The 19,707-nt window shown below is 39.7% G+C and overlaps 1 protein-coding gene across 29 annotated transcripts in view; it reads right to left on the minus strand.

The window, feature by feature from the left end:
• LOC147363456 (uncharacterized) overlaps positions 1-19,707 on the minus strand; it is a 257,915-nt gene that overhangs the window by 152,001 nt on the left and 86,207 nt on the right. For 27 of the 29 annotated variants that reach the window (XR_015137142.1, XR_015137138.1, XR_015137137.1 and 24 more), the window contains 2 exons: positions 13,808-14,246; positions 12,800-12,957 (listed from right to left, as the gene is read on the minus strand). Coding sequence is in view for 10 of the 29 variants with exons in the window: in XM_086327331.1 (XP_086183457.1) it covers positions 12,800-12,957; positions 13,808-13,855 (206 nt within the window). In the remaining 19 variants the exon portion in view is untranslated. Of the gene's footprint in view, positions 1-2,138; positions 2,743-2,813; positions 2,839-12,799; positions 12,958-13,807; positions 14,247-19,707 lie in introns of those variants that run through there. The other 2 variants (XR_015137141.1, XR_015137144.1) reach the window with 2 other exon arrangements.

Consider the following 19,707-nt stretch of genomic DNA (forward strand, 5'->3'; position numbering starts at 1 on the left):
AATCAAAACCACAATGAGGTACCATCTCACACCAGTCAGAATGGCTGCTATCAAAAAAATCTACAAACAATAAGTGCTGGAGAGGGTGCAGAGAAAAGGGAACCCTCTTACACTGTTGGTGGGAATGCCAACTAGTACAGCCACTATGGAGAACAGTGTGGAGATTTCTTAAAAAAACTGGAAATAGAACTGCCATACGACCCAGCAATCCCACTGCTGGGCATACACACCAAGGAAACCAGAATTGAAAGAGACATGTGTACCCCAATGTTCACTGCAGTACTGTTTATAATAGCCAGGACGTGGAAGCAGCCTAGATGTCCATCAACAGGTGAATGGATAAGAAATCTGTGGTACATATACACAATGGAATATTACTCAGCCATTAAAAAGAATACATTTGAATCAGTTCTAATGAGGTGGATGAAACTGGAGCCTATTATACAGAGTGAAGTAAGTCAGAAAGAAAAACACCAATGCAGTATATTAATACATGTATATGGAATTTAGAAAGATGGTAACGATGACTCTATATGTGAGACAGCAAAAGAGACACAGATGTAAAGAAGAGACTTTTGGACTCTGTGGGAGAATGCAAGGGTGGGATGATTTGAGAAAATAGCATTGAAACATGTATATTACCATATGTGAAATAGATGACCAGTTCAAGTTTGATGCATGAAACAGGGCACTCAAAGCCAGTGCACTGGGACAACCCTGAGGGATGGGATGGGAGGGAGGTGGGAGGAGGGTTCAGGACGGCGGACACATGTACACCCAAGGCTAATTTATGTTAATGTGTGGCAAAAACCACTAAAATGTTGTAATCAGCCTCCAATTAAAATTAATTAATTAAAAAAAGAAAAAAGAATATATCTGCAATGCAGGAGACCTGGGTTTGATTCCTGGGTTGGGAAGATCCCCTGGAGCAGGACATGGCGGCCCACACCAGTATACTTGCCTGGAGAATTCCCATGGACAGAGGACCTGGTGGGCTACAGTCCATGGGGTCTCAAAGAGTTGGACACCACAGAAGTGACTGAGCACATGCATATGGAGATAATCACATGATTTTCCCCTTAGAGTTATCAGTATGTGATAGTAATGAATTTACTATTATCAAACCAACCATGAAATAAATTTCACTTGGTCATAGTGTATTTTTTCTTAATGTGCTTTTGAACTCCATTTGTCATTATTTTTGCATCAATATTCATAAATAACATGGTTCTGCTATTGTAATTTGATAGTATATTTAGCAGAATTACATATCAATATTATCTTTGCTTCATGAAGAAGTTGGGAAACTTTTCATCTTTGTTTTCAAAGCTCTGGAACAACTTACACAGCACTGAGACTATTGCTTTTTGAAGACATACTAGAATTCCTCTGCAAAACCATCTGTGCCTGATCCTATTTTTGTGGGATACTTCCTTATCTCTCATTATTTCTACTATAGACATTGATCTGTTTATACTTTAATGCCAGTTGGGCCAATTTTCGTAATCTCTATTTTCCTAAAAATGTATCCAGTTCATCTAAATTTTTAAATTTGCATATAGGTCTGTACTCTACTAGTAGTTGTAAATTTTCTTCTGTTTCAATGGTTATGTCCCCCTTGTCAATTATTATTTTGTACTTATGTGATTTCTCTCTTTGTCTTGATCAAGTTAGCTAGTTTTGTTGACTTTAAAAAAAATACAATTTTGGATTTATTAAGCCTACTTATTTGCTATTCTTTACCTCACTGACTTCTGCTTTATCCTTATGATTGCCTTCTTTGTGTTTTATTTTGTTTTTCTCTCACTAGATTTTGAGCTAAAAATTTATTTTCAGTTTCATTTTTAGTGTAAGTGTTTAGTTCTGTGAATTTTTCATTAATGACTGCTTAAAATGTATGCCACAAATTCTAATATATAGAGAGCTTTTTCTTAATTTTTCATTTTATAATTTCATTTTGTATTTCCCTTTTCACTAAGGAGTTGTTTAATAAAAAGTTTTAAATGTCAAGACAATTTCTCTTTTTCTTAGTTATTTCTAGTTTTATTGCTTGTGATCATAGTTTCACTTGTAATATTTCTACTTTATGAAACTTTGTAATTCATTAGAGCTGACTTGTACTGGTTTATGAAATTCAATTATCTTTCTCTCTTCCCATCTCCTTGTTCAGTGGCATTACATTGGTAACTTCAAATTGGCTATAAGAGGATTTACATCAGAGAAATTAGCAAATGGTACCACAGTTTTTTCTTCTAGAGAGCTGCTTGTTAAATATTTATCACCACACCACTGAATTTATTGTGTGAATGTATCTGTAGAGTATCATACAATCAAATTGAGTGATTATTGCATGAACTTGAAAAGAAAATGTCTTCTCTATTGTCAGGGTATAGAGTTATACCTATTCATAAGGTCTTCCACATCAATTGTTTCTAGGTCTTTCATCTCTATTTTTGTCTACTTTGTCTTTCCAGTATTAACATTGATGTATGAATGTCTCCTGTTATTACTGTGGTTACCTCTGTCCCTTTGCAGCTTCTATAGTTTATTTTTATGAAGGTAGTTGTTATATTATTTGGTGCATAAATATTCATAAGGAGTGTTCTTGCTTGGAGAATCCCAGGGACAGGGGAGCCTGGTGGGCTGCCGTCTATGGGGTCGCGCAGAGTTGGACAGGACTGAAGCGACTTAGCAGCTGCATCAGCAGTGCCAGAGTCCAGATTCAGCAGCCAGGGTATCAGCCTGAAGGGATGAGCAGTGTCGGCAGGAAATGATGTAGCCTCTGACTCGAGGTACGGGACTACATGTTTATTTCAAGCATCAGCTTCTCTTTTATACCTTTTCAAAAGCGTTAGGTCAGAGGTTTGACATTTTCAGTTCTCCCTCACCCAGATTATTGTCTCATTGTTACCCTTCAGAGTTCCTGCTACAGTGATTCTCTCAGAATCATGTTTACTTGTGATTACATTATAACTCATGCTATGTCTGGGCTGCATATCACATTTCTCAGTTTATTTCTTATCTTTCTAAATCCTGCTTGCCCCTAGTATCCTAAGCTCACTATCTCCTAAAAAGGCTTCTAACTATTCTTAATTATTCGTAAACCCTAAACTCAGCAAACTTCTTTTGCCATAAACATTTCCCTCACAAACAGGTCTCAGATAATAATCTTTCCCATGGCCTCAAGCTGTGGCCTATGTGCTCATCCTGGGACATTCTTTGCAAAAATCCTTGAACAAGTGTCAATGGTTACTTTATAGATTATTTTCTGGTCACAACTGCAGAAGGCTTTGTGCTTTCTAAGGGTTCTCTCAAGAACAATAAGCATCTTAACATTCTTTCCAGCCAACTCAACGAAGAAAGGAAGAAACAAGTCAGAATCACAAGAGCTAACTCCTTCATCCCAGGTCCGTGCCTGTGGAATGAGAGAGGGGGCTGGGGCCGTGCCTCCATTTTGTCAGTAATGCCTAATGCAGCTCCCGACAATACTGTGAATTGTGACTTTCCCATCAGCAAGTATCCTTCTTAGATCTCAAAGAGATAATTCATACACTGATGTTTATAGCAGCATTATTCAAAATATCTAAATGCAACCCAAGTGTCTATCAATGGATGAATGGCTACATAAAATATACATATAATGGAATATTATCCAACCTTAAAAAGCAAGGAAATTCTGACATATTCCACAACATAAAAGTTGAGCCTATTACGCTAAGTGAAGTAAGCCGGTACACACAAAAAACAAATACTGCTTGGTTTCACTTATGAGATACCTCGGGGCTTTCCTGGTAGCTCACCTGGTAAAGAATCCACCTGCAATGCAGGAGACCCCGGTTTGATTCCTGGGTCAGGAAGATCTTCTGGAGAAGGGATAGGCTTCCCACTCCAGTGTTCTTGGGCTTTCCTAGTGGCTTAGATGGTAAAGAATCTGCCTGTGATGCAGGAGACCTGGGTTCAATCCTGAGTTGGGAAGATCCCCTGGACGAGGGCATGGCAACCCTCTCTAGTATTCTTGCCTGGAGAATCTCCATGGACAGAGGAGCCTGGCAGGCTACAGTCCATCGGATTTCAAAGAGTCAGACATGACTGAGTAACTAAGCACAGCACAGCATGAGATACCTAGAGTAGTCAAATTCATAGAGACAGAAAGTAGGATGGTGGTTGCCAGGGGTTGAGAAGGGCTGGGAGGATGGGAAGTTATAGTTTAATAGGTATAGAGTTTGCTAAATGAAAAAATTCTGAAGAAAGAAGGTAGTGAGGGTACTAAGGTACTAAGTCAAGATATTAGTACCACTGATCTGTACACTTAAATATGATTAAGATGATAAATTTTATGTTCTATGTATTTTACCACAGTACAAAAAAAATGGGGAAGAAAGTGCCCTTCTTTGACATATTTATGCTTTGGGGTTTGAATTCTATTTTGTTTAATATCAAGATTATTACCCCTACCTTCCTTATTTTTCTATTTGCCTGCCATGCCTTAGTTCATTTGTTTTTAGCCTTTCAAAATTACTTACTTTCAGCTATAGCTCCTATATACAGTTTATGTTTTTTGAGCCAAATTGAGTATCTTTTTATTTGAGTATATAAGTTAAACCCATTCACATTTATTGGTATAACAAATAATGTTTGATCTCAACCATGGCAAAATTTTATAATTACATGTATTTTGCTATATTTGCTACTTTTGTTTTTCTATGATATGCATTGTTTGTTCTTCAAACAACTTTTGGTATTAGAAAATATTTGTATTTTTGTACTGGTGATTACAATGGTTCTTATGTGTCTGTAATGCTTCCAATCTCCTGGGTTGATTGGATTTTGCCTTTTATGATCTGGTTTATCAGTTTTTGTTACCATGCTTTACCTCCTACCTCCTGCTAATACAAATACCAATAAGCTTAGTTAATTTTCTTCTTTCCTGTCTCTTTTCCTCCCACTTTTCAGTCACATTATTTCTACTATGTCACAACATTTGTGCTTTTGCTAGCCTCATCTCCACCTTTTTTTTAAAATTCTTATGTTGATATTTGCTGCTGCTAAGTCGCTTCAGTCGTGTCCAACTGTGTGTGACCCCATAGACAGCAGCCCACCAGGCTCTGCCGTCCCTGGGATTCTCCAGGCAAGAACACTGGAGTGGGTTGCCATTTCCTTCTCCATTGCGTGAAAGTGAAAAGTGAAAGTGAAGTCACTCAGTCGTGACTGACTCGTGGCGACCCCATGGACTGTAGTCCACCAGGCTCCTCTATCCATGGGATTTTCTAGGCAAGAGTACTGGAGTGGCTTGCCACTGCCTTCTCCAATGTTGATATTTACACGCTGAAAAATTTCATCTGAGTTTCAGGTTCAGCAAAACCCTTTGGTTGAAATTTCCTCCATCATTTCTTAGGGAGGGATGAAGTTTATCCTCTACAACTGACAAAATTAATGCAATAATGAATACATCCTCAACTTTTTCTGCTATATAAATGATATTCCAAAATTATAATATTGTTATTTTATTTTCCTTAAACAAAATTAGTAGCAAAATACCACTATGTCTCTCATTTCTACCCACTGCTGCCAGGAAAAAAAAAATCTTAAGTCCATAGTAATATCTGTTTCACACTGAGTAATCCATTTGAAAATATTATGGGTTAAAATATTGCTTTTAACCCATATTGCTTTCGTTAAAAGCAACAAAACATACCACACATCAAAAAAAAAAAAAATCCTTTCCAAATACCTTTTAATAACATTCCCACTAGAATATTTAGATAAAACCACAATTTAATTGAATCTCTGCTAAAACATATAACCTTAATAGCGTTATTCAGTGCTGGCATCATCCCCAGTCAATCATAGTTCTGTTTATTTATTTGATGTCTTAACACTTAGTTGAATCATCTAATGAAAACATCCCAAGAAAAATAATGGTGTAATTATATAAGCATGTGGAGCAGAACAATTATAAAGCAAAAGCCATTAGCATTCAGTCAGGTTAGAGAGTTAATCAGCATATGCATATATCTTAAGGTGCAGGCATCAGTGGCCTTTACTGTTTTGTTGGTTTTTCATTCTGCATGTTTATTAATTTTCTTTAACTAGATGCCATAGAATGTTTTCCTTACTTAGGTGTTAATGCTCATGTACATATATTCACTAATTCCAGCTCAGAAATGCCCAGGAGCCTTGGAAACCTAAGTGGAGTATAATTACAGGTACATCAACAGGGAAGAAATAGACAGGGAAGTCTGTGTGGAGTGAGACCTTTTGTGTGCATGGTAGGCACAAGGTCTACAATTAAATTCCTAAGTGGGCCTTCAATAGGCACACTGGTTCATCAGGAAAACCCCCAGCATTTAACTGTAAGTGAAAACGTCATGTAATTTTAGAAGTCCTTTTTGCAGTCTGACTCCATTAGTCTGACGGGAAACCTTTGAGAGAGAGCAATTTCTCTGAACTTATTTTCTTGGTAGCCTTTTCCATCCTTCCTTTTCCTCCTCACCATCCTCTCACATGGCAACTATAAATATCTCTTCCTTGAACACACTTGCTTAGGTACTTGACAGCTTGACTCAGTTCTCAAGAAGACGTGATTTTGATTCGTGTGTGCCTAAATCACTTGCTTCAAAATATCACGTTTCTCAAGACTATACCACTTGAGTCGAGTGAAGGCAAGGGAAGTTTCATGAAACTTGATAGAACTAAAATTCTCTTTGGGAGAAAGGAAAAAACAATCTGGCCACTAAAGAATATCATTCTACAATGAAAGGGACTCGATGAGTAGTCTTAGGGACAGAATGTGTCAGAACATGTTCTTCTGTAGAGGCGCATCAGAACCTGAGATGTGTGTCACCCAGGTAGGTTCATTATTAATACATTCACTCTAGGTGCCCTAATATAAGGAAATGAAAACCTTAAAGGCAGAACACATCACTTGCTTTTATACCTCAAGAATTTTAAGGACATACGTGTGTGAACTTAAGTCTTGATGAGGTGGTTAGTGCACAAAGAGAATATAAATGACTCATTTTCAATGACTCACTCTTATTCCCTCTTTTAAAAAAATTTTTAAATAGCATGTAATTTCAAAAGTTCAAATTATGTGATCAATTCTTCTATGGCATGTGTTAAGCAATCCTTCAGCAATTAAAAATTTCCTAGGAGGAAGGGTATGATAGCAATCTGCTAGTATCTTTTTTATATCGATGTACCATTTTGCAAAAATAGCTCAAATCTCTTTATAAATAATTATTCTCAAAGTTTCAAATAGTATGATTTTTAGCCTTCTCTAGTCTAGCCAAAGAAAGGCCAATGAGAGCACCTACAGTGAAAATAATGAGTGAAAATGACTCACCAAGAAAAAGGTACAATGTAGTGGAAAGAACTGAATTTAGGACAAAACAGGCAGGCATATGATACACAATGACAGAGGCTTTTGCCAAAAACAAACAGGTTGAAAAGATAACTAGAGGCCTGAGGTTTCCCGGACATTACACCGAGATAAATCTGTCATGACGTGATTCTTACCATCAACTTCACAGACCTATGCACCATACACTCAGACATGTACAAATTCTTAGTAATAGGGTCAAAATAATGAAATTCACATTGAGACTCATACACAAACCAAAAGGTTCCCAGTAGGGGTGTGGTAGCCATGGAGATTCTAGAAAGAACTTGCAAGACAGAAACCAGTACAGCCACTATGGAGAACAGTATGGAGGTTCCTCAAAAAACTAAAAATAAAACTACCATATGCCCCAGCAACCCCACGCCTGAACACAAACCTGGAGAAAACCATAATTCCAAAAGATACATCCACCCCAATGTTCAGCACTATTACAATAGCCAGGACATGGAAGCAACCTAAATGTCCATCAACAGAGGGATAGATAGAGAAGATGAGTTACATATATACAATGGACTATTCAGTTCAGTCGTGTCTGACTCTTTGCAACCCCATGAATTGCAGCACTCCAGGCCTCCCTGTCCATCACCAACTCCCGGAGTTCACTCAGACTCACATCCATTCAGTCAGTGATGCCATCCAGCCATTTCATCCGCTGTCATCCCCTTCTCCTCCTGCCCCCAATCCCTCCCAGCATCAGAGTCTTTTCCAACGAGTCAACTCTTCGCATGAGGTGGCCAAAGTACTGGAATTTCAGCTTTAGCATCATTCCTTCCAAAGAAATCCCAGGGCTGATCTCCTTCAGAATGGACTGGTTGGATCTCCTTGCAGTCCAAGGGACTCTCAAGAGTCTTCTCCAACACCACAGTTCAAAAGCATCAATTCTTCGGCACTCAGCCTTCTTCACAGTCCAACTCTCACATCCATACATGACCACTGGAAAAACCATAGCCTTAACTACATGGACCTTTCTTGGCAAAGAATGTCTCTGCTTTTGAATATACTATCTAGGTTGGTCATAACTTTCCTTCCAAGGAGTAAGCGTCTTTTAATTTCATGGCTGTAGTCACCATCTGCAGTGATTTTGGAGCCCCAAAAAATAAAGTCTGACACTGTTTCCACTGTTTCCCCATCTATTTCCCATGAAGTGATGGGACCAGATGCCATGATCTTCGTTTTCCGAATGTTGAGCTTTAAGCCAACTTTTTCACTCTCCACTTTCACTTTCATCAAGAGGCTTTTGAGTTCCTCTTCACTTTCTGCCATAAGGGTGGTGTCATCTGCATATCTGAGGTTATTGATATTTCTCCACCACAAATCTCTTTTACTTCACTTTCCTGGCATCCACTTCCCGAGGGACTCGACTGTCCAGAGTAACCATCACTTTCCTGTCACTAGACTGTTGTATCTACATGACACTGCCCTTGTCTTGTTACCAAAATAACAGAACAGTCAGCAATCAGAAACCTGTTGAGTCTAGCGGTGTGATAAGGCTGTTTCCTTGAACTCTACCCTCCAGTAGTTCTGACATGCTTGCAGTTCCCTCAAATTCACCATGAAATTTTCTTCTTCTTCCTTGACTTTTACCTGGTTTATTGCTATTTACAATCCCGGATCAGATTAGGTATCTGTTCTTCTAGGAAGCCTTCTCTGACCTGAGCTCATTCATAGCTTTTGTAATCCTATTGTGTTTCAAAAGGATTATATATGTATCCCTTTTGTACCAATTAGACTATATAATCCAAAATTTCATGGCTATTTATCTTACTAGTCTATCATCTTGTGAGCAGAGACTATGTGTTTTAACCTCCAGTACTAAGCACAGCACTTGGTAACTAGAGTCAATAAATGCATAACCCATAGTGAACAATAGAACACATGTCACTGGGTACCACATTTATCTTCTTTGGTCTAAATCAAAATTATTTTTTTAATTCATTTCACCAAAGATTTTATTCTGGCTTCTTTTCTTGAACTGAAGTTTGCTGCTAGTCATTGCTGTTGCTTTTTTAATGTCAGCTAACTTTTCTTGACCATGCCAAAGACTTTGACTGTGTGGATCACAATAAACTGTGGAAAATTCTGAAAGAGATGGGAATACCAGACCACCTGACCTGCCTCTTGAGAAATTTGTGTGCAGGTCAGGAAGCAACAGTTAGAACTGGACATGGAACAACAGACTGGTTCCAAATAGGAAAAGGAGTACATCAAGGCTATATATTGTCACCCTGCTTATTTAACTTATATGCAGAGTACATCATGAGAAACACTGGGCTGGAAGAATCACAAGCTGGAATCAAGATTGCTGGGAGAAATATCAATAACCTCAGATATGCAGACAATACCACCCCTATGGCAGAAAGTGAAGAACTAACAAGCCTCTTGATGAAAGTGAAAGAGGAGAGTGAAAAAGTTGGCTTAAAGCTCAACATTCAGAAAACGAAGATCATGGCATCTGGTCCCATCACTTCATGGGAAATAGATGGAGAAACAGTGGAAACAGTGTAAGACTATTTTTCTGGGCTCCAAAATCACTGCAGTTGGTGACTGCAGCCATGAAATTAAAAGATGCTTACTCCTTGGAATAAAAATTATGACCAACCTAGACAGCATATTCAAAAGCAGAGACATTACTTTGCCAACAAAGGTCCGTGTAGTCAAGGCTATGGTTTTTCCAGTGGTCATGTATGGATGTGAAAGTTGGACTGTGAAGAAAGCTGAGCGCCAAAGAATTGATGCTTTTGAACTGTGGTGTTGGAGAAGACTCTTGAGAGTCCCTTGGACTGCAAGGAGATCCAACCAGTCCATTCTGAAGGAGATCAGCCCTGGGATTTCTTTGGAAGGAATGATGCTAAAGCTGAAACTCCAGTACTTTGGCCACCTCATGGGAAGAGCTGACTCATTGGTAAAGACTCTGATGCTGGGAGGGATTGGGGGCAGGAGGAGAAGGGGACGACAGAGGATGAGATGGCTGGATGGCATCATTGACTCGATGGACGTGAGTCTGAGTGAGCTCCGGGAGTTGGTGATGGACAGGAAGGCCTGGCGTGCTGCAATTCGTGGGGTTGCAAAGAGTCGGACACAACTGAGCAACTAAACTGAACTGAACCTTTTCTTGATCACTCTCAAGTTTTTCTTTTTGCATTTGCTTTCTGTTTTTGTCTGTTATGTTGGTTTTGGAGTTAATCTCTGTTATATCATTTGTGTGGGAAACTATATTCCAGGTTCCAAAAAGTTTTATATATTCTATAGGGTTTTAGTAATGGATTCTGCCTTTACAAAACCAACTAAACAGCTATACAAGGTAATGCCAAGCTACCATGATGGGGTTGTGAAGAGTGAGCAAGGAAGTGTTCCTTTCCTGGAGACTGTATGAACATGTTTATAAGCTAAAAATTTTTTTAAAAAAGAAAAAGAAGAAGGACAAGGTGGCAGAGTCAGGATACTTCTATGTTTGTCCTCAAGATTTCTGTTAATTAAACTAATTCAAATAACTGCTTGAGATGTATTAAAGGTTTCAATAAATCAGGTAAGGCCCTGGATTAAGCAATTCATATATAGTATTTAATTCTTCCTAGTAGCTCAGAGCTTCCCTGATGGCTCAGTGGGTAAAGAATCCACCTGCAATGTGGGAGACCTGGGTTCGATCCCTGGGTTGGGAAGATACCCTAGAGAAGGAAATGGCTACCTACTCCAGTATTCTGGCCCGGAGAATTCCATGGACTGTAGAGTCCACTGGGTCTCAAAGAGTCAGACACAACTGAATGACTTTCACTTCAGTGGCTCAGATATTAAAGAGTCTGCCTGCAATGTGGGAGACCCGGGTTCAGTCCCTGGGCTGGGAAGATCCCCTGGAGAAGGGAATGGCAACCCACACCAGTATTCTTGCCAGGAAAATCCCATGGACAGAGCAGTCTGGTGGGCTACAGTCCATGGGATCACAAAGAGTCAGACATGACTGAGCGACCATCACTCACTCAGCTACTATGAGACAGGTATTATCTCCCCCATTTTATAGAACAGGAGACTGAGGCTTAGAAATGTGAAGTTGTTGTCCAGGGTGGAAGAGCTAGCCAGAGATGGAGATAGAATTTGACAAGACAAAGACTGGCTCCAGCTGTACCTCGGTGAAGCATGGCTTCCTGTCCAACCCCATTAAGCTGTCAGGAAGAGTGATTACCCACAGGCATGGTGAATAGGTTTTAACTCATGCCAGCTCTGATAAATTTGTGATTGTTTTGATAAAGATTCCAATGCTCCATCAGAGCTCAGAGAAAAAGAATGCTGTTCTCACTTAGTAATATCTGCCTTTGGTGAGAAAGTGGAAGAGGGACTATTTGCTATGTATTTGCCAACCCTGGAATAGTGAATTCTCTGGAGAGTTTCTATCTTTTCAATACTCCAGTTAGAGTCATAAGAAGAAAAATAACATTGACAATTGCTGCCACTCCTGATATATTTTTTAATGGAAAGACACCCATCTGTGATATAAAACTTAAAAATGGAATTCAAGCTGCTAAATTGTTCTGAAATCTGTATTGGGAAAGGTTAACCTCAACTACCACTGCTTCCAACATTCTATAACTTTTTTAAATGATAGAAGAAGTGATAGTCCAGCAGCAGGGACAAAATGAAGTGGTATGCTTCCCCCGCACACCCCCCCCCCAAAAAAAAAAAACTAACTAAACTTCCTTATAACTGTCAACCAACTGCCAGGAGCTTCATGAGTCATGCACCCAGATTAATATATCTCAGTTCACCATTGACCCAGGGAAATATACAGGAAAATCACATCTGTCTAAATATATCCAACCATTTCTCATCACCAGACCAGCAACTGCCATGACCCAAGTCATTCTCATTGCTCACCTGGGTGACTAATATCCCTCTACATGGCCTTGTGGTTTCTATAATACCTTTGTCCTCCGCAGATTTTAGCACAGGTGCCAGACCAATTCTCTTAAAAGCATAAGTCAGATCCAATCACCCATTCCTTTGCTCAAAACCATCCAACATCCCATACTCCTCAGAGGAAAAGCCAAAGTCCATACAGTGGCCTCTGAGGCACTAAGCTGCCTTTTATTCCCCTTCCCATCTGCATCTCACTTCTGTCCCCTGCCTCCCAACTCTAATGACACTAGCCTTTGCTATTCTGTAAACATGCCAGGCTTGCTCCATCTCAAAGCTTTAGTGCTTGTGGTTCTCTCTGACTGGAATGTTCTCCCCAGGTCTCCCCACAAACTCACTCTCTCTCTTGTCTTTGTTCCAACATCCTCTTCTCAATGAGGCCTTTCTACCTAACACTGCAACCCCACATTCTCTACCATATCTGCCTTCTCTGCTTTTTACAAAATACTTTTTCTGAATACCTTACAACCATCCTACACATCACATACTCACTTTTTGTTGACTTGCTCCTTCTCTCCACCCTGACTGAACTGCAACCTTCCTGAGGGCAGGGACATCTTCTGCTTTGTTTTCTGCTGTCTTCCCAGGAGAAATTGTGGCTGCCATGTAGTATGAATGAACGAAGTATCTAGACCTACAAAGTCTGTTTCCTGGAAAACAGAGAAAAAGAAAGTAAAATCAAAATTCTAAACTTTTTTTTTAAACAGTGAATCCAGAATGTATAAAGATTCCTAAATGTGGCTTTATGTGGGAACCTGAGTTTTTCCTGTGGTCATGTATGGATGTGAGAGTGGACTGTGAAGAAAGCTGAGCACCGAAGAATTGATGCTTTTGAACTGTGGTGTTGAAGACTCTTGAGAGTCCCTTGGACTGCAAGGAGATCCAACCAGTCCATTCTGAAGGAGATCAGCCCTGGGATTTCTTTGGAAGGAATGATGCTAAAGCTGAAACTCCAGTACTTTGGCCACCTCATGCGAAGAGTTGACTCATTGGAAGAGACTCTGATGCTGGGAGGGATTGGGGGCAGGAGGAGAAGGGGACGACAGAGGATGAGATGGCTGGATGGCATCACTGACTCGATGGACATGAGTCTGAGTGAACTGCGGGAGTTGGTGTTGGACAGGGAGGCCTGGAGTGCTGTGATTCATGGGGTCACTAAGAGTTGGACACGACTGAGCAACTGAACTGAACTGAGTTTATTTCTTTTTTTATTGGAGTACAATTGGTTTACAATGTTGTGTTAGTTTCTGCTCTACAATGCAGTGAATCATGTACGTACACATATATCCCCTCCCTCTTGAACCACCCTCCCACCTCCCAAGCTCCCTCCCATCCCCCTCCCATCCCACTCCTCTAGGTCATCACAGAGCACTGAGCTGAACTCCGTGTGCTATTCAGCAGCTTCCCACTAGCTATCAGATTTCACACCCGTAGTGTATATATGTCAGTCCTACTCTCCCAGTTTGTCTCATCCTCCCTTTCCCTGCTGTGTCCACATACCCATTCTCTATGTCTGTGCCTCCCTGCAAATAGGTTCATCTGTACCATTTTCCTAGAGGACTGTTACTTAATAAAGATGCCAATTTCCAGGGGTCTTAGTCCCCAAGACTCCACACTAAAGTGCTCAGTTCAGAGTGACCACAAGAGCACTTTTTGTCCTCACTACTGTGTAGCCAGAACAGATGAATCATAATATGCGTTGTACTGCCGCCAGCCCAGGTGATTCTTGTGCACTTGAAAGTCTGAGAAGCACGATCCTGAGTAATGAGTTCCAGCAAAGGGCTCTGAGGCCTTATCAATGGATGTGCAAGTCAGTCTTCTGACTCCAGGAAACCTATGTGTTCCTTGTTCTTAGACACAGAGCTTTAAAAAGAAAAATGTTGACTTCAATTGTCAGGGTTCCATTTCCAAGTCCAGTTTCAGCTACATGTGAAATCTCCTAAAAAAGAAAAATCTTTGCTCAGTGTCCCATCCTGCCTTTAGTTCACATGCTGTGGCCAGCATGCATCTCAGCTTAGCCAAGAAAGCATCACACAAAGAAAGTAATGCCAGAACACTTACATTGAAAGCCCATTGATTGATCACGTTTCCCTCTTGGGGCCCCTGAGTCATCTGTTTAGGCAGAGAGAAATATGGGCCCTCCCTCCCATCAAGGAAATTTTGAGTTTCAGATGGGATGGTATTTGTGAAAGTCCTCTGAAAGGATAATAGTGCTGCATAAGATGAGGTATTATCTAAGCATTAGTATTTTACTTGCCATTTCCTAATACATGCTTGGTTCAAGCTTAATGAGATGGATTCACTCCACATCACGATTAGCAGTTGAGGCCCAACTGTTGTTTGTTCTTGTGCCAGAAGCCATAGCAGCTAAGGTAGGACATCTTCCAATCAGATGGTTTTGGTCCTAATTATTTTGCACAGCACCCACACAGCAATATACTTTCCCTTGCCACGGACAGTATTATAAGAAATAACTATCCTTCCTTCCTGAATCATCAAATCATTAGAACCAAGTCTCTCCTGACCTGTTGCCTAGAGTTCTCATCCTCTTTTTCTGCTTCAACCATCCTGTCCCTGACAAATCTTCCATCACATTGAGGAGCAACTAGCCTTGTCCTCGCCAAGAAGGAAACTTCTCACCCATGGGAGCAAACAGTTGCTGTCCTTGCTAAAACAGATGTTTTAGCAAACATGCAGGCTAAAACATCTCATAAATCCACATTCCTATCAATAACATCTTCTATTTGCCCTGGGAATTTGGATATCATTCCCAGCTCTTCAGCTCTTGCTGATTCCTCTCTGACTTCATTGTTTTCTTCTGAATTCACAGGATTCATCCACCAGCAATTCCACTACCTCTCCAGGCCCGCCAGTTGTGATCTTTGCCTCTACGCTATATTGTCGACCAGAACCAAAGTGCCTGGGCCTGGCCCCTCTGAGTTACTTGATCCCAAGGCCACTCAAGAGCTAGTACTGGTACCAACATGCTGGTCCTTCTCATGAAACAGCTCACTCTGCTTGTGCCATTATCTGGGTGCCATTTCCATCTACAACCCCATGGTTGTTCTATGGGACACTCTCCAACAGCTCCCATAAGTTCTTTTATTTTAAAAGATGAACTTATCCAGTGAAGTATAGTGAACATATAGAGAAACACATGAGTCATAAACAGCTCAGTAAATATCCAGAGTGAGCACATGGGTATGATTTCCATTCAGATCAAGAAATAGAACATTTCCAGCATCTTAGAAGCCCCTTCATGCCATTTCTTAGTCATTAATATCCCCAAGTTAAAATACTGGCTACTCCCAGTCATCATCCACCTCCCAACAAAGAACCATTCCCTTGACTTTTAATACCATAGGTTCATTTTGTCTACTTTTGAGCTTTACCTATGGATTCGTGCAGGATGGATTCTTTTCTGCCTGCCTTTTTCTACTAAGCAGGTCTATAAGAGTCATCTGTGTTGTTGCATGCAGCAGTTTTTTATTACCATAAAATATTATAGGTTATGAATATACCACTACTTACCTACTTTTGATGAACATTTGGCTATTTCCAGCTTTGTTCTGTTAAAAGTAGCATTGCTATAAACATCTTTATTTATACATGTCTCTTGGTGAACATAATGTACACATTTCCTGTTGAGTATATAACTGATTGAAAGGATGTATATGCCTTCACTGTCAGTACATGTGATAGTTTTTCAAAGCTATTGTGCCAGTGTACACTCCCATCAACAGTATTTGTGAATTCCAGTTACTCTACATCTTTGCAAACATCCGGTAATGTCTTTTACATTTTAGCCATTCCAATTATTGTGATTTAATGCGACCTCTCATGACTGATAATTTCAGGCATCTTTTCCTGTGTTTATTTGCATTTTAGATATTTGCTTTTGTAAGTGCCTGTTCAAATACTTTGCCCATTTTTCTGTTCACACATCTTTTTCTTATTGCCATATGGGGTAAGCATATTTACATTTGTAGGTGGTAGAAATGTCATCTCCCACTCTGCAATTTGCCTTATCACTCTCTAGTGTCTTTTGATAGAGAGACGTTCCTAACTTAGAGTTCAGAAATCAAAATTTTTCCCTTTTGGTTATTGCTTTCTATGTGTCCAAAAATCCCAGCAAGCGATCGTCTGCCTCTAACGGATGCGCATTGTCCCCACCATGGCATCTGTTGATATGAAAGTCACTCAAAATAGTCGACCTTTAAAGTCATACAAATGGCAAAATTTCTCAGGTTTTCCCTGAAATTGACTTCTCAAAGGTCAGCCAAGGGCTAGCCTAGACCTTTGAGTCATCCACATACTGCTGATATAAGATTTATTGACATTGGCTTGAGAAATCCAGTCCCAAAACATCCCCAGTGAATGAAGCAAATACCTGTTTTAAAAAAGGCCTATCTCACAATCACTTATCAATTTGTTAAATAAAGACAGAAAGTATTATATTTAATTATATTGCCTTGTAAAAAAAATATTGATCAGCATTAGATTGTGAGGACCTTTATACCCCAGAGACAATTTAGGGCCATTTTGTTGAATCCTCATCACAGAGAAGATAATATTATATCTTTTACAGATGAGAATTTGAAGTACAACTGTAAGAATTTAGATAATACTTGAAAGCCCATAGAACAGAGCTTGTGACATTGACTAAGCAGTCAGTAAATCTTGGCTATTGTTGTTGCTGTTATTGCAAGTCCGTCACTTTGCAGTGGTAAAAAATAAGGCCCACAGAGATAAAGCACCCAGTTCTCAACTCACATGGCTATCTCATCACAGAATTAAAACTAAACCCCATGTAATCATATTCTCAGCCAATAGATCCTTTTTCTTAAACAGTCTGTCAGCATTGCCCGCTGGAAATAGTTTCTGAGGATATTCACAGAGCAATGGATTCATAAACACAATAGCTGATGGGGGTGAAGCACATTACTTCATATTTTCATTTTTATCACTCTATAAATACTGTGCTTATTATGATTTGATCTTTTTGTTGCTGAAACAACATCCTTCCTATTTTTCAAATAAGATCATTTACTTCGAATATGAATGTTACCTTCTCCACCAAAATGATAATTAATGGTGAGTGTTTCAGTTAATTTTGTTGGGTAACAAACTATCAAAAAATGTGATAATATAGAACAGCAATCATTTTTTTTTCCCCCTCAGGAATCTAAGGGTCAGCAGTTTAGGCTGTGCTTACCTGAGTTGGACTCATTCACACTTTTGTGCTCAACTACAGATCAGCTACCCAGCTCTGCTCCTGGGGGTTGAACTTCAACTGCTGGGTTGATGGAGTCTCTGGGCCATGTAGCTCTCTTTTTCCCATAGTCAGCCTGGGCTTATTTGAATGGTGATTCCAAGAGAGCAAATCAAAGCATGAAAAGCCTCTTGGGACCCATACTCAGAGCAAAGCACTCGTGCTACATTCTATCGGCCAAAGCAAGTCACAAGTTGTTGGAGGTGGTCACGGAGATGATGTGACTGCTGGTTGACCCAGGCAAGTGGAGGCTCCTCATCTGCTAATAATGATTATTTAAAAATGCTTTTGCAATTCAAAACACCACTTTTTTAAAATAGAAATCTATACCTCAGAAATCATTCCCAATATATGTTGAAAGATAAACAATTCATTCTTGGTGTTAGAATAACCTGTTCTTGGAATGGAGGTCCCACTATTCCCAAATGAGCAGCAACTTCAAGGACTAGGATGCACCAGTGAGAAAGTAAGGCATAGTTGAGACCATCCAGATTGCATACGTGACTGAACCCAGTTAAAGCCTCCACATCAATTTTTAGGATTCTGACAGTCAGATGGGAAAATCGACTCATCTTGCAGCTGCCCCAGACAAGCCACAAGCCACATCTTGCAGTTGCCCCAGACAACACTTATATGGGTTGTTCATTAAACCTTAAAGCTACCAGTCTGGAGTGATCTGCCTCTTTCTTCCATCTCTCCTCGCCCTCTGTGCATGAAGGCCAATTTACAAACCAACACAAATCCAGCCCAGATTCAAGAAGTGAGGAGGTAGACTCTACCTCTCAATGGAAGATATTGCAAAATCACACTGTCAAAGTCAGATACAGTGAGGGAAACAGTTGTGGCTGCTTTTGAAAAACTTTATGACATTGAATATATGTAAGTGTCATATAAATACGTGAATTCTATCCTTGTGTGGATTAGAATTCCTGCTTTCTTTTAGCAAAATAAAACTTTCTCCATAGTCACTAAAATAAAGATTTATATTTTATATTTTTTCCTATCATATGAGCAAATATTTTAAAATTATAATACCCAAGGTTGACAAATTAGGAAGGAAATGTGCATTCTCATATGTATATGCAAAGTGCATACTTTTTGAATCAAGAATCTCATGATGAAGTTATGTTTTAAAAATGTGGATTTCAATCCTGAACCCCTCTCCCTGTGGCAGATTCACGTTGATGTTTGGCAAAACCAATACAATATTGTAAAGTAATTAGCCTCCAATTAAAATAAATTTAAAAAAAAGTTTCTGAAAAACAAAATGTGGATTTCACAAAGATATACCTTCCTCCCACAGCTATTTAATTAAGCTTTTTTTTTTTTTTAACACTGAAACACTGAAAAAGTTGAGGCCTAACAATAAATTGGTTAAACACACTCTGATATAACCATATAATGAAATACTATGAAGTGAAGTGAAGTCGCTCAGTCATGTCCAACTCTTTGCTACCCCGTGGAGTATAGCCCTCCAGGCTCCTCTGTCCATGGGATTTTCCAAGCAAAAATACTGGAGTGGGTTGCCATTTCCTATTCCAGGGGATCTTCCCAACCCAGGGATCAAACTCAGGTCTCCCGCATTGCAGGCAGATGCTTTAATCTCTGAGCCACTAAAGTCATTCAAATGAAGATGTAGTCAAATATTAAATGATATGGAAAGGTAGTCACAACATATTAAGATCAACACAATTATGGTGTTATTTGCTTTATTTGCATTTTTGAATTATAACTACTTTCTAAAGATATTACAATTGTATTTTTGTTTTTTTACAATCAAATGGATAGATGCCCTTTGACAATAAACTTGTCAGTCCTTTTACCTGCTGCAAATGTTGCATTAAGAAAAAACTAAATCTACCTTTAGTTCAGTTGCTCAGTCATGTCCAACTCTGTGACCCCATGAACCACAGCAAGCCAGGCCTCCCTGTCCATCACCAACTCCCAGAGTTTACCCAAACCCATGTCCTTCAAGGTGATGATGCCATCCAGCCATCTCATCCTCTGTCGTCCCCTTCTCCTCCTGCCCTCAATCTTTCCCAGCATCAGGGTCTTTTCCAATGAGTCAGCTCTTCACATCAGGTGGCCAAAGTATTGCAGCTTCAGCTTCAACATCAGTCCTTCCAAT

This window comes from Bos grunniens, chromosome 11, assembly GCF_055505025.1.
Source record: "Bos grunniens cultivar Pamir isolate PY7600 chromosome 11, Bosgru_T2T1.0, whole genome shotgun sequence".
NCBI classification, from domain to species: domain Eukaryota; kingdom Metazoa; phylum Chordata; class Mammalia; order Artiodactyla; family Bovidae; genus Bos; species Bos grunniens.